Source organism: Saccopteryx leptura, chromosome 2, assembly GCF_036850995.1.
Source record: "Saccopteryx leptura isolate mSacLep1 chromosome 2, mSacLep1_pri_phased_curated, whole genome shotgun sequence".
In the NCBI taxonomy this organism is placed as follows: domain Eukaryota; kingdom Metazoa; phylum Chordata; class Mammalia; order Chiroptera; family Emballonuridae; genus Saccopteryx; species Saccopteryx leptura.
The window spans coordinates 271,254,108-271,268,982 of record NC_089504.1 but is presented as its reverse complement, the minus strand read 5'-3'; the positions used below and the strand labels follow the sequence as shown (position 1 = coordinate 271,268,982).

Below are 14,875 nucleotides of genomic sequence, written 5' to 3'. Positions count from 1 at the left end.
AAGGAGAGAAAGAGAGAGAGAGGAGAGAGAGACAGGGGGGAGGAGCTGGAAGCATCAACTCCCATATGTGCCTTGACCAGGCAAGCCCAGGGTTTCGAACCGGCGACCTCAGCATTTCCAGGTCGACGCTTTATCCACTGCGCCACCACTGGTCAGGCGGTCCTCTATTTTTTTTACAGTGATTAAAAGCCTTTAAGCAAACTCTTGGCCAATATAGCAAGAATCCATAAATGAGTAGTGTCCTTAACATGTTCCCCAAGTCCAAGTTGGCCCCATCACCATGCCCAATCCCTGAAAAATGCAACCCAACCACAGTTTAATCTGTTAGGAGCTGTCACAGGGAGCAGGAGTCCAGGAAAGTTCCCCACAGGAAAAGTCCGCATGGCACTGGAATTGTTGTCACCATTCTATACTTTGCAGCTCATGTCCAAGTCCCAATGACTGCTGCTTCTAGCTGGTAATGATTCAGGTAGACTGGAAAAAGCCATTTGCAGCATGCGTGGATATGGAGCTTCTGTTCTCCTCTGCCTGGAGAGTTGAGACCAGGTTGCTTTTCCCTGGAGCTCTGTGACTGTGGCCTGGTAAAGAGAACCTTGGGATACACTAAGCTGGGTGGCAAAGGTAAATTCATAATACAAGTTGGCAAAAGGAGGAAAGAGAGCTCTAAATTAAGAGTAGGTCCCAGCCTGAAATATGAGTGGGGCATTGAGGTAGGAGGGATAAAGGAAACACTATATATTAAGCAAAGCAGCAGAAAATAGTACTATCAACACCCACAACAGAGATCTTTGAGGGAAGAATAAAAATCCTGACTATTCAGGCAAAACATAGTTAAGTGGCCCTTGTGCGAATGAGATCAGTTTACCTGCTTCTTGGAAGAAATACCCGAGGCTCGTCCACAGTGTCGTAGATGGGGCCGATGGCCCTGGGCACCTTCAGCCTTCAGTGGCAAACCCCAGCTTTCTGGGCAAGGTTAGGTCATAGGTGGCTGGAGCAGGGCTGGAAGAGACTGAACCCTCCCTTAGAGGAGCGAGGGGGAAGCCCACCTTCCAGTGTCCCTGTTTCCTCACAGCAGAGGTGTGTAAGCCTGGCAGGCTTTAGCTCAATGACCTTCCTTTCCACTATTGAAGCAGGACCCAGATGGCATCCTATGAGACCCCTTTGGGGTGTTGGAGCCTTTAAGGGTGTATCCTAAAAGCTGGTAGTTCCCCCTGATCTCTATTGGGCTTCTTCTGCCTCTAGGTATCTTAAAAGCCATTCTCAGAAGATCTCGCTGAGGGGTTTGAGGATCCCCATCCGCCTATATAAATCTTTTCCATATATCTCAGTATCATTTTTTAAAGAGACTATTTTACCCCCATTGAATTGTTTTGGCATACTTGCCAAAAATCAAATGATTATAATGTAGGAATTTATTTCTGGACTCTCAATTTCATTGATCCATAGGTATATTCTTATGCCAGTACCACATTGTCTTGATTCCTGTAGCTTTCTATTAGGTTTTGAAACCAGAAAGTCTGAATTTCTATTTTTCTTCTTTTTAAAGATTGTTTTCACTGTTCTGAGTTTCTCTTATTTCTATACAAATTATAGGACCATTTTGTCAAAACAGCTCTCTGGGATTTTGAAAAAGATTACATTGAATCTGTAGATCAGTTTTGATAGTAATGTCATGTTAACAATATTAAGTCTTCTGATTCATGAACATGGGATGTCTCTGTGCTGCCCTTTTTATAACTATGTACACAAAAGAGAAGAATCATATGAGGAAAAAGCCATCAATATTTTTACCACTCATGCATAATTTTAACATTTTGAGGGTTTTTTCAGATTTTTTTCCCTTATCCATAGAGATTCTTAAGAGTCATAGTTAAATAAACATTTTAATTTCTTAGGGATTTTTTCACTAAATATGTTCTAAGCACCTTCTATATTATTCTTTTAACAAAACATAAAAATAGTCCACTGAGTAAGTAGTTTCATAGTCTACCTTGCTATTTTATTTTAATTGAACATTTTGTTTCCAATGTGTTTTTTTTTTCTTTAAGATTTTATTTATTGATTCTACAGAGAGAAGAGAGAGGGCTGGGGGGTGGAGCAAGAAGTATCAACTAATAGTTACTTCACTTTAGTTTTTCATTGATTGCTTGTCATATGTGCCTTGACCAGGCAAGCCCCGGGTTTCAAACTGGCAACCTCAGTGTTCCAGGTTAATTCTTTATCCACTGCACCACCACCAGTCAAGGTTGTTTCCAATATTCTGTGAAATATTTTTTTCTGAATTTAGGGTCCCTCCCCTTCCATTAAAATAGATTCCCTGAGGTGGGATTTCTGTGTCAATGACTATAACTATATATTTTAAGATTTTTAATGAAAAGTATGTTGCTTTTAATTTTATTTTTAGTGTGTTGTTATTTTTGGGGGGAACCAAGACACAAAAACAATTTTCTACATATTGACCAAATTTGGACCATAATAACAACATCTAGCCATTATTTAGTGTTAGCACAATTTTTTAATGAACTAAGTTGGATTATCTCATTTAATTCCCCAAACAACTGAAACTCAAGGAAGTTAGATTTACCTGAGTTTACACAGCTGTGAGGTTGAGGTAAAACCAGAGTTCAACCCTTATAGTCTGATTCTAGAGCGTAAACTTGGAAGCACTCTGCAGTACTGCCCCCTTTAGAACCCAGTACGGCAAAGCTAAGTTCAAGTGCAGACCAGACCAGAAGTTTTACCTAGATTCCTCCATTTCTGGGGGATGCTGGAGTCACTCTGCAGAGCACTACAGGATAACAGCCTGACATAAGTGCCAGAGGCTGGCACACTAGCCACTCAGCCCTGGAAGCCACCACCTAGCAACACATTGCCTGCTGCTTGTCACATTACCATTTTGAAAATTTTGTCCTCCTGCTTTTCCAAGCTTCTAATGACCACCCCAACTTTCTTTTAACACACCACTGGAATGCTTTAAATCCCAAGACACAGCCCCTTTTCCCTCTGCCCTACTTCCCCAGCCAGTACCTGCTCTGGCTTACTGTTCTTTCACTGTTTCAGCCGCTCTGACGAGGCCAAGGGCTCTCAACCCTAGTTGTGCATCAGAACCACTTATGGAGCTTTTTAAGTTTGAGTGTCCCCAGAGATTTTCATGAGGTCTGGGGTAGTGGCCAAGTACCTGTATTTTTATAAAGCTCCAAGTAAGTCTGGTATGCAGCCAGGATTGAAAACCTCTGGTCTAGGCATTATTGAGTGACAAAGATGATTATCCTTATCTTCAAGTTGAAGAGAAGGAAACCTTACCTGTTCTGTGTCAAGTGCTTGCTGCAGCCTCAAAAGTCAGCAGAATGTTTACAGAGGTTTCTTTTCCTGATGCTTGGAATCTTACCCTTATTCCTCTCAGCAGTAATGAGATTTAACAAACATTGTTTAATAATTCCCAACTAGTACATTTTAGGCACTAGACAGAAAAATGACTAAAACATTATCACCTGTCCTCTAGGTGCTCACAGTTTAGTCCAGGAGGCAGATAAAAAAAAAGCTATATAGTCTATTCTAACTGTTACTCTGAGCTGTATAAACAAAGGGCTCTGAAAACCCATTTCCTATTGGACAGAAGAGCTCTATGGAAGTGGGGGAAAGAAGTTTGTGAATTCTATGCAGTTGTCATCAGAGCCTGGAAACATGAGGAGAATTTGTGCCTGGCAGAGAAGGGGCAGTCTTGGCAAGAAAACTACATGAATAAAGACAGAGATGGGACAGTGCACAGCTTGTTCAGGAAGCAATGAGTAGTCTTCTGTAACAGGATCCTGAAGTGCGTAGTACGCGATAAGATTGAAAAGGTAGCATGAGGCCAGATGGCAAACCCTTCCATAGGAGGAAGCTACAAATTGACCGATGATTTGTAAGCTTTCTAACATTTCTTAAAAGAGCTAACTTCTAGGAAGCCTTTAGAGCAATGGCCCAGTTTACACTGTTTCAGCAGATCTCATGCAGTGCTTAGGGTTAATAGGGGTTGATACACTTAAGTAGATGAAGTACTAAATGGCATGTCATATTTGCAACTATAGGCCAATACAATGACATACTATCCAGGTGTTTTTAAAAATGTAGTGCATCTAAGTGTACTTTCATGAAAAGATATAAAGAAAAATATACACTGTTCAGAGAAAAGAGCAAATTGCAGATTATGTGTTTAATAACCAATGTGCTTTTTAAGGTATAAACATATACCTTTGCGTGTGCTAATTAGCACCTAGAAAATTGTGGACTGCATGTAAGAGGGAAATAAATGAGAAGGTTGGAAAGAGGACTTTTGCTGTTCACCTTATTTCTCTGTCACTGAATTTCTTTTACCATGAACTTTCATTACTTCTATAACCTAACTACTGTTAAAAAGAAAAAAGGAAGGATTTAAATTTGACCAAGAGTGTAAATTCTGTTAACAAAATCTTCTGACTCCCATTGTCTACTCCTTCCTTCATTATAACTCTTGAAGGGAAGAGAAATGCCCCAACTTTCCATTACGTCAGATTTCCCGCTGACCTTCATTAAACACTTCTGCCACTCAAACAACAGAAACTTATGTACGTGCTTTGTCCCCGGCCCAGCTTTTCCTTCTCCCCAACCCCGCCTTCAAGCTGCATGTTGTTAGACCCAGACTGTGTTAGGACTTTCTGCCTGAGATGGACTCCTCAACCCTTTTTAATGGCACTGATGACTGTAGGGGCTATGCAGTGACTGTTGGCTTACACTGAGGAGTGACGCAAATGAAACTTTCTTTCCTTTTGAAATAACTTTAATCAAGCTCTGGAGCATGAATGTGAGAATGATGACCAGATGCTCCATGGACAGGCCCCTGTCCCCAGCTCCATCATAACAAAATGGGGCTCTCTAGTAATGATCTTTACTGAAGGAGCAGTATCATCTTGGCCATTTCTGAATATGTCGTCGATGAGAAAAGTTTAGGCAAACTTCAATTTGTAGAATTTCTCTTTCTCAAGGCAAAGTCATTTGAATAGTGGAAAGCATGGGGTAAAACGTACAAAGTTCAGAAAGAAAGTAAGAAAATATAGTGTTGTCTGTGGTGGGGCCTGAGGGGGAGGAAGCATGAAGTTTATAAGAATTTGCCCGAAAGGCCCTGTCCAGGTGGCTCAGTGGATGAAGTGTCACAGCATGCTAGGTTGCGGGTATGAACTCCAGTCAGGGCATGAAAAAGAAGCAATCAGTGAGTGCAAAACTAAATGTAGTTGATGCTTATAAGTTGAACAATAAGTTGATGCTTCTCTTTCTCTCTCCATCCCACTCTTCCATCCTCCTTTCCTCTCTCAAATCAATGGAAAATTAAAAATAATAATAATTTGCCTGAAGTACTTGCCATTGCCTATAAACAAGAGGCAAGACACATAGAGAAGATCTAACCACTGTTTAATTTCTTTAAAGAGAGTAGGCATTGAGTTTCTGACATGTTCTTGGGCATACTTTGGCTTGTGGAAAGCAGTAGCTATGTGTAAGTTAAGCTGGGAAACCACATGAGGCCTGATAACCTTGTTATTGATGGAATTCTTATGGAAATTAAAAACTATTTCCATTTAACATTTAACAAATAACCTGAGGCAGAGGTGGTAAGAGATTGTTCTCAAGTCACGTAGTAAGTGATTGTGCCTGATTTAGACCTGCACACTCCTGTTTGAGAGCCTCTGTGCAGTCCCTCTCTGCCCCAGCTAATGGCAACTTTACTTATGAAGACAAAATATCAGTAATAGCCTAAATGTTTTACTGTTACCTTAAAAACTTTGTAGCTATCAAAATAATATAAATCTGTATTAATATGGGAAATGTTTGAGATATGTTAAGAAGTGGATTACTAAATAGTATATACATTATGGTCTCTTTAAAAACAATTTTATTTAAATTTACTAGAGTGACATTAATAAAATTACACAGGTTTCAGGTGCACAGTTCTACAATACATCATCTGTATATTGCATGTGTGCTCACCACCCCAAGTCAAGTCTCCCTCCATCACCATCTGTCCTCCCTCCTACCCTCCTCCACCTCCCTCCACCCCCTTTCCCTCCTGCAGTCCCCACACTGTTGTCTCTGTGAGTTTTAGTTCTTTGCTCAATCCCTTCATCTTTTCTACCCCGCCCCTCAACCCCCATCCTCTCGGATAGCTGTCAGACTCCAGATAGTCTCATTTTGTGTAGGAAATACTTGAAGAATATCATATATATCAAATGCACAAGTATGAAGGGGAAAAGAAAACATTAAAAGTGGCTCACTTAGATGCTTTTAATCTTTTACTTTATGAGTTTTCTAGATTTTTTGCAAGTATTTGTCTTACAATGTGGTGGTTGGAAGATTGGCAGTTAGGAGAGCGAAGGAAAATTCTAAGAATGTAGTTGTAGTGAGAATCTATTTATGTGATCAATCACTGGATGATTAAGTTAGCTTGGATTTTCCTAGATGCATGTTCAGGGATTTTCATTGGCTTTCGCTTCTGATTTTTGTGACCCTCTTTTCTTTTCCAGTAACAGTGACAAGTAGCCAGAGTACTCCTGCCAAAGCCCCCAGAGTAAAGAGCAGTCCGTCCAGTTCTTCCCCTTCCTCAGCAGCTTGTGCCCCACGCTGTGCTGGAGACCTCCCTCTTCCTTCAAATACTCCCACATTTTCTATTAAAACCCCTCCTGCCAAGGCACGGTCTCCCATTAGCAGAAGAGGCTCCATCTCCTCTGTCTCTCCCAAGCCATCCTCATCTTTCAAGATGTCCATTAGAAATTGGGTGACCCAAACACCTTCCTCATCACCACCCATCACTCCACCTGCTTCGGAGACCAAGATCACATCTCCAAGAAAAGCCCTCATCCCTGTGAGCCTGAAATCATCCCAAGCAGTCGCTTGCTCGGAGTCTAGAAATCGAGTGAAGAGGAGGCTAGACTCAAGTTGTCTGGAGAATGTAAAGCAGAAGTGTGTGAAGAGTTGCAGCTGCGTGACTGAGCTTGATGACCCAGTTGAAAAGCTTCATTTGGATCTGTGCTGCCTTACTGGTAACCAGGAAGACCTTGGTAAGGACTCTCTAGGTCCTGCCAAGTCAAGCAAGATCGAAGGAGCCAGTATGAGCGTTGCAGAGCCTCCTTCTCCCGCCAGTCCTTATGCTGCAGAAGGCTGTGGGACACTACCTCTCCCTCTGGGATCTTGTGGAGAAGGGTCTGAATTGGTAGGCAAAGAGAATAGCTCCCCAGAGAACAAAAACTGGTTATTGGCCATGGCAGCCAAACGGAAGGCTGAGAATTCAACACCACGAAGTCCATCGTCCCAGGCCCCCAATTCCAGGAGACAGAGCGGAAAGACTCCTCCAGGCCCGGTAAGCCAGCATGGTGGGAAGATGCATCTCCTAACTTGAATGCAGCAGGGACAGATCATTCTCAGAAGTCAGAATACTTTTTTTTTCCTTTTTAAGTAGACCTATTTATTTTAGGGTTGCCAGACTTAGCACATAAAAATATATGGCAAATATTGCATGGGACATATACTTAACATTTTTTATACTAAAACATTATTTGTAACTGGTTGTGTGCTATCTTTTTATCTGGCAACCCTCATCCTCCAGGATATCAATTCAAAAATATCTTCTTTCTGTTTTGTTTGACATTATTTCTTCCCCCACCTTTTTTCTTTTTTTTTTTTTAATATTTTATTTATTCATTTTTAGAGAGGAGAGAGAGACAGAGAGAGAGAGAGGGGAGAGAGAGACAGAGAGAAGGGGGAAGAGCTGGAAGCATCAACTCCCATATGTGCCTTGACCAGGCAAGCCCAGGGTTTTGAACCGGCGACCTCAGCATTTCCAGGTCGACGCTTTATCCCCCCCACCTTTTTTCTTATTTCCTCCCCCGCCTTTTTTATTATTTCCTCCACCCTCACACCCATGGCAACCCCTTTGGGTAGATTCCCTTCCCTTTTTACAGTCATCTTGCTCGCATCAAATTTTGTCAATACTTTAAACATTCAGCTTAATTTTTTGTAGCCTTTTAGGGCTCATATTTTATTGGTTGATATACTATTTATTTAAGTTCGATAGTTTCAAAACATACTGCTGCCAGAAATAGGATTATGAACCTTAAAAAGCAAACAATGGTGTACTCAGAAGTAGCTGTGGACATGAGGTGAAGCTATGGGCACTAAAGGGAATAGCTTTTCTGTTAATCAGTTTGTAAGTTGAGAGGAGGTGGGTTAAGGACGTTTCTGCTGTTTTAACACAGTTCTTGCCCTGTGTTAAGAAAGGTGGTAGAATGATTAAAATCCAATTCAGGAATCACGATCAGCAACATCTTCCTTTTAAAAGGTTGAAGCTGGATAACCTTAGGCTGGTTTTCATTCAATAAATGTTGATATCACCTGCCTACTATCATGAAGCCTGTCCCGTAATTTTAGGAATAAACTAGAAATATTTTAAAGATTATTTGAAACACAACTAAGACTAAGACTTTCCTACAGAACATTTTTTAAAAGTCTATAAGAAGTCTTTTCTTTCTTCTCTCAATATTATCATTGTATCTGCTCTTTGCCCCTAGCCACAATTTCTGTTTTTTCAGGGGAGCCAGTCTCAGCTCTGTGTTTAGCAGAAAAGCAACTGCAGTGAAATTCTTTTTTCTTCTAATGCATAGATCTTAAAGGCTTTAAAAGAGAATGTGCAGGTCCAAGATACTTTTGGGGTTAAAGCAACAAAATTCAACAATTCATGAATCAGGCAGCATCTGTCCCATCTAGCAAATACAAAGGAGCTGTGAAGAGCTATACAAAAGGGAGGGCTTTTAAGGACAGAAAGGGGAAGGAGAAGCAAAATTGAAAGAATAAATTATTTCGGGCAGTGTCACCTTTTCTTAAGCCAGTAGTTGGCAAACTCATTAGTCAACAGAGCCAAATTTTTTAAACTTAAACTATATAGGTAGGTACATTGTTATTAACTTAATTAGAGTACTCCTAAGTTGGCCTTTTTCTAAACACTCAAGGGGCCAAAGAGCCGCATGTGACTCTTGAGCCGCGGTTTACAGACCAAGGCTTTAGGGGAAGGCAGAGGTCCATCAATCCCAATACCACATTGGAACTGATCAGGAAATTTCAGATTGACTGGTTCAAGGTTGTATTCCTGCAAGAGGCTGAAACTGCAAATAAGTTATGTATTGCCAGTCTTGGTTTGCTGAGGTGGGGCTTACCACAGTGGTTTTCAACGACCAGTTGGCCTGTGCCAGTCTGCCAGAAATTTCATTTATAGACTCTATAACAGGGGTCCCCAAACTTTTTACACAGAGGGCCAGTTCACTGTCCCTCAGACCATTGGAGGGCCGGACTATCAAAAAAACTATGAACAAGTCCCTATGCACTGCACATATCTTATTTTAAAGTAAAAAGACAAAATGGGAACAAATACAATATTTAAAATAAAGAACAAGTAAATTTAAATCAACAAACTGACCGGTATTTCAATGGGAACTATGGGCCTGCTTTTGGCTAATGAGATGGTCAATGTGCTTGACCACCAATGAAAGAGGTGCCCCTTCCGGAAGTGCGGCAGGGGCTGGATAACAGGCCTCGGGGCCGCATGCAGCCCACGGGCCGCAGTTTGGGGACCCCTACTCTATAATCTTCATACAACATCAGGGTAGTTAACTCTTGCATGAACTGACACTGGTCCGTGGGCCTGTGGTTGAAAAAACACTGATTAGCACATGTGACTCCCATTTTGGGCCAGTTGTGTATGTCTCTTTGTTTTTGTTTTTAAGAGAGAGAGAGACTCAGATAGGAAGGGAAAGAGATGAGAACTTGTAGTTGTGGCACTTTAGTTGTTCATTGATTGCTTTCTCATATATGCCTTAGTCAGGGGCTCCAGCTGAACCAGTGACCCCTTGCTCAAGCCAGCAGCCATGGGGTCATTATGATCCCATGCTCAAGCCAAGAACCTTGGGGTTTCAAACCTGGGTCCTCAGCGTCCCAGGTCAATGCTCTGTTCACTGAGCCACCACCAGTCGGGTGCGTTATCTCTTTTTTTAACACTGGGTTTTTTCCATCTTTAAATTTATTTCTTTTTTTTACTGATTTTAGAGAGAGAAACTTCGACTTGTTCCACTTGTTTATGCATTCATTGATTTATTCTTGCATGTGCCCTGACCAAGATCGAACCTATAACCTTGGCATATATGGACAACACTCTAATCATCTGGGCTACCCAGCCAGGGCTATCTTTTCAATCTTTGAGGCTAAAGTTTCTTTAAATTAATTTTTTTCTTTATGTCCATGACAATTATGTGGACTTCTTCAGAAGAGGGTAGCAGTTGCCATTTGAATACCTGTCTCTTTTGTAAATTTGGGAGGGTAATTGACTCATTTCAAAGAGGATGGTTATTTTAACCTGTTTGGTTCCTATTAGGAGGTTTAAATAGTATATATTTTCTGTTCACATGAAAAGTCCCTGCATCCATTCTTTGCATACTGTCTGTTAAATTTATACTGTATTCAGTACAAATCAACCAAAAGGTACATTGTCATCCAAGTATTTGGGGTTGAAAGTTGTCTGTCTAATAATCACATTTCTAGGCATCCTAAATTAAAAGATCTGTTATTGTTAACTTACTAGGGTCAGAGCTGAAAAATATCTGAAATCTAAACTTTCTTCTTCTAGGTCACTATTACTCCCAGCTCTATGAGGAAAATTTGTACATACTTCCATAGAAAGTCCCAAGATGACTACTGTAGTCCTGAACAGTCAACAGAATTATAGATCCTAATCTGAGTAAGTTAACTAAACTTTGGCCCATTAAAACAAGACAGAATACAACAGAGTGACTCTGTAATGCTGGTCTTTAAGAACGCTATTATTTTTTGCATTTTTAGAGACAATCCTTTCAGCTGAAATTTACCTAGTCTGGTTTTACTACCATAGTGTACGTGCAGCTTCCTTGGGATGGGTGCTGTGTTTAAATTTTACAAAGTAAACATTTTCAGTAAGTAGTCTTCACTTTTTAATTATGCATCTTTTCTACCATAATGACATCCCAGCTTATAGAAGCACTAAACAAGACATGTCTTGTTATTCTGAGACTTTCTATGCACAGTGCAAAGTATCTGCTGGCCATAGCAGGAGGCTTGTCTGGGAAGGCCTTCTGCTAGAGAAGTCTTCTGCGGAGGACCCTTTGATGTGTGCTGCCTCAAGCAAATATACTGCATTTAAAATATATATCTTTTCACTATACTTTTTAGGCTTTTTTTTTCAAGTATGTATAAATATGTGATGTTCACATAAGTACATTTATATTGATTTAGTTTGTGATTCAATGATACAGTCCCTTTAGTTAAAATCATCTTTATTTTAAAAACAGTCAACTCTTTGGAGAAAGTAGGAGAACAACACTAGAAACTTTTTTTTGTCTTTTTTTCCCCAAATATATCTCCCGTGTGAGATTTGAGTTCCCCATATTTTTGCTACACAATTTACTAGGTTATCAGCTCAACAAACATCATGTTCTATAAGAGGTTGTGATTATTGCCATTTTCAAGAGATGTTTATAAACTTAGTAGTCATACACTGAAGCTGGGGTTTGAATTCAGTCCTCAGTTCTCCAGGTGCTGCAACTTTTAAAAAACGAAAGTCATTAGGTTTTAAGAAAAAGTAATGATTTCTTATTGATATTTTTATAAAAGAAGATAGCTCTGAGCTGAAAATCCAGAACCTCAAAAATGAATCATGGCTCTTAACTTGCTTTTTTGGATTCTCTTTATATACATATAAAGCAATGGCCTTCTAATATAGCTCTGAGCCAAAAAGTAGTGGGGTTTTTTGTAGATATTAAATATAGAGTGTATAGACTAACTCTAAGTTATAATGTGCAAAATATCTTTAACATCCTTTCCCTAATCAACAGTTGCATATTGATCATCTTGAGATGAACTGTTGTTTTATATTTCTCCCCTTTGTAACCTCATAGAAACAAGTTTCATGTGCTTTCTATGCGCCATGACTTTGGAAGAAAGTCCCCTTCCAATCATAGTACTTGATTGATTGTATCCATATAGCTAAGGACTGTGTAGACTTTATTCATGTTTTTGTGATAATTTTCGAAACTATTCTTAATGCTAGCTCTTAAATTCCTTTGATTTTTATAAGCTAGCAACAACCAGAACTACAAAGGTCAATTAAGCATGGGCTCTCCTGGTATTATCCAAGGAGAAAAATAAAGGGAAGCCATAAAATTGCTGTTTCAAAACAAAACACACCATAGTGTCAACTGAATATTAGGAACTCGACATATATTTGGTTTTTTATTTTTGAGTGTTAGACTGTGGGAAGGTGTTATTTATGACCAGTACTTGCCAATAATTGTATCTTTCTCTTGATTTGAAAGCCAATAGGAAAATATTCCTTGCAAAGAAAAGGGTAACTAAAGTAGGTGATTTTGTTCTTTGTATCCCTGCACATCTCCTGACAGCTCTACTGAGTGAAACTGGGGTAAATGTGGCTGTCAGAGGCTGCTGAGAATCTGCGGGGTATAACATGTCTCACCTGGAAAACTAGTACTTCAAATGGGTGCCAAAGGCCAAATGTAATGAGATAATTATCCGTTTGTGTCAGTGTCAGACTTTGAGCTGATCCTGAATAATAAAGCCTTTTACCTTATCTGATGTCCTTCTCTGAGCTTTTTGCATTAACCTAGAAGCAGTCTACACAAAAGAACTATAGTAGTAATCAAGAATCCCTTCTACTTGTTCATTGAGTGAAATTTGTTTATTCCAAGGATATGATCTAGTTCAGGCAAAAAGGGTTTTAATAAAATACATCTTGCTTGGTCAGACCTTGAGTGCTTAAGTTGGCTTGGATTACTTGATGAAGGAGGGTGGGGTAATGTAGTTCTTTTTCTAAACAAGTATTTCCAGCCCACGCTTTTCTATTTGAATACACTCCAAACACTATTGCTACGATGCTGGATTAGTTTTCTTTTGGCTATTTCAACACAGGCCCTTAATTTACTTTTTTGAGGGTTCACTAATTAATCCTTTAAAATGTCTCTTTTAATCTTGGCTGCACGTTTTACTGATGATAATCAAGACCATGTGCAGCTAATCCTTTTGGGCTGGCAGAGGGTGAGTTCAGCCCAGCACCCCCATCCTCTCAGCTCTAATAACTTACAACTTCACTAAGACTTCTGGGACTCCCTGTATAGGAGGCATCCCTTAAAGCCATTGTGTAACAAGAGTGCCTAGAGAAAACTTTTTAAGACTCTGTGTGTGTCTTTGTTGCTTTAACCCCCAGCTTGAAGTTAGCCTATGGCCATGATCTCTGATAGGTCACTTATCAATTCAACATTTGGGAGCCTATCATAGTAAACCCACTTCTGCTCTTAGGTCTGTTTTTCCTTTTTTCCTAATCCCAAAATGGTCTGGACATCCTTTCACACTGCTCTTAAAACAAAGACCGTTACTCACAGAATCATTTCCACAACTAAGTAGAGACGGCAGTATTTTATTGATGTGTGAAAAAGAGAGACTGAGTTGGAATGTCATATGGTTGGCCCTCTGTATCCACAGGTTCTGCATCCACAGATTCAACCAATCTCTGATCAAAAACGTTATGTTAGCCTGGGCCAGTGGCTCAGTGGTAGAGCATTGGCCCTTTGTGTGGATGGCCCGGGTTCAATTCCTGGTCAGGGCACACAGGAGAAGTGCCATTCTGCTTCTCCATCCCTCCTCCTCTCGCTTCTCTCTCTCTCTCTCTCTCTCTCTCTCTCTATCTATCTATCTATCTATCTCTCTATTTCTATCTCCCCACCACCACCACAGCCATGGCTCTATTGGAGCAAATTGGCCCTGGGCATGGAGGATGACTGCATGGCCTCTGCCCCAGGCGCTAAGAAGAGCTTGGTTGCTGAGCAATGGAGCAGCACCCCAGATGGGCAGAGCATTGCCCCCTAGTGGTCTTGCCGGGTAAATCCCAGTCAGGGCATATGCAGGAGTCTGTCTCTGCCTCCCCTCCTCACTGAATTTAAAAAAAAAAAGATGTTGTTGGGTATGTGTACTATGTAGTTAGGCCTACTACTGTTGTGTCCATATTCAGCACATACAGACTTCTTTCTTATTCCCTAAATAATACAGTATAACAACTATATAGCATTTTATAGTATTAGGTATTATAAGTAATTTAGAGGTTATTTAAAGTATATGAGAGGATGTCCATTGGTTATATGCAAGTATTATTCCATTTTATATGAGACTTGAGCATCCACAGATTTTGGTATCTGGGGTGGTGGGGGGAGGTTGGTCTGGAACCAATCACTCTCAAATACCAAGGGTTGACCGTACCAGACAAACTGAGTTATTGTCCTCTTTACACCTTTATGGCAGTTAAGCGCGGGTGGATTCTGCGTCACAGTTTTATAAAGGACTGGATGTAGGCCCAGTTGAGCTCTTGCTTGTCAAATCTTCCTGCTTCTCACACAGGTCTTCATAGGAGATGCTCTGCCTGGGTAGGTTTGGATCCTGCCAGATCATGGATTAACCCGTTACTCGTTAAATTCCTGGGAATCGTGGAAAAACCTGCATTATTCATTCGGTGTTAGATATTGGCTGGAAATTATAGGGAAACCAAATACAATATTTTGTTGAACTGGAGGTGAGTCTAATGCTTCATTAGATCTGATGCCAGGAATATAAGCCCAAATTTTTTTTTATATCATATATAAGCCCAATTTTTGTTAAAAGGGACCCATTTTGTTTTCTAAAGTGGTAGAAAATTTTATTTTTGCTGAAAAGTGTAGGGGTTATTAAGGACTGATGTAAGATAAAGTCAGCCTTTTTAAAGATCACCTGTGCATATTCAGTGTGCCTT

The 14,875-nt window shown here is 40.3% G+C and overlaps 1 protein-coding gene across 4 annotated transcripts in view; it reads left to right on the top strand.

Moving 5' to 3' along the window:
• DTL (denticleless E3 ubiquitin protein ligase homolog) overlaps nt 1–14,567 on the top strand; it is a 52,766-nt gene extending 38,199 nt beyond the window's left edge. For 2 of the 4 annotated variants that reach the window (XM_066361804.1, XM_066361807.1), the window contains 2 exons: nt 6,534–7,366; nt 10,679–12,656. In XM_066361804.1, the coding sequence (XP_066217901.1) occupies nt 6,534–7,366; nt 10,679–10,777 (932 nt within the window). In that variant the 3' untranslated portion in view covers nt 10,778–12,656. Of the gene's footprint in view, nt 1–6,533; nt 7,367–10,678; nt 12,657–14,487 lie in introns of those variants that run through there. The other 2 variants (XM_066361806.1, XM_066361805.1) reach the window with 2 other exon arrangements.
• Nucleotides 14,568–14,875: the final 308 nt, after the last annotated feature.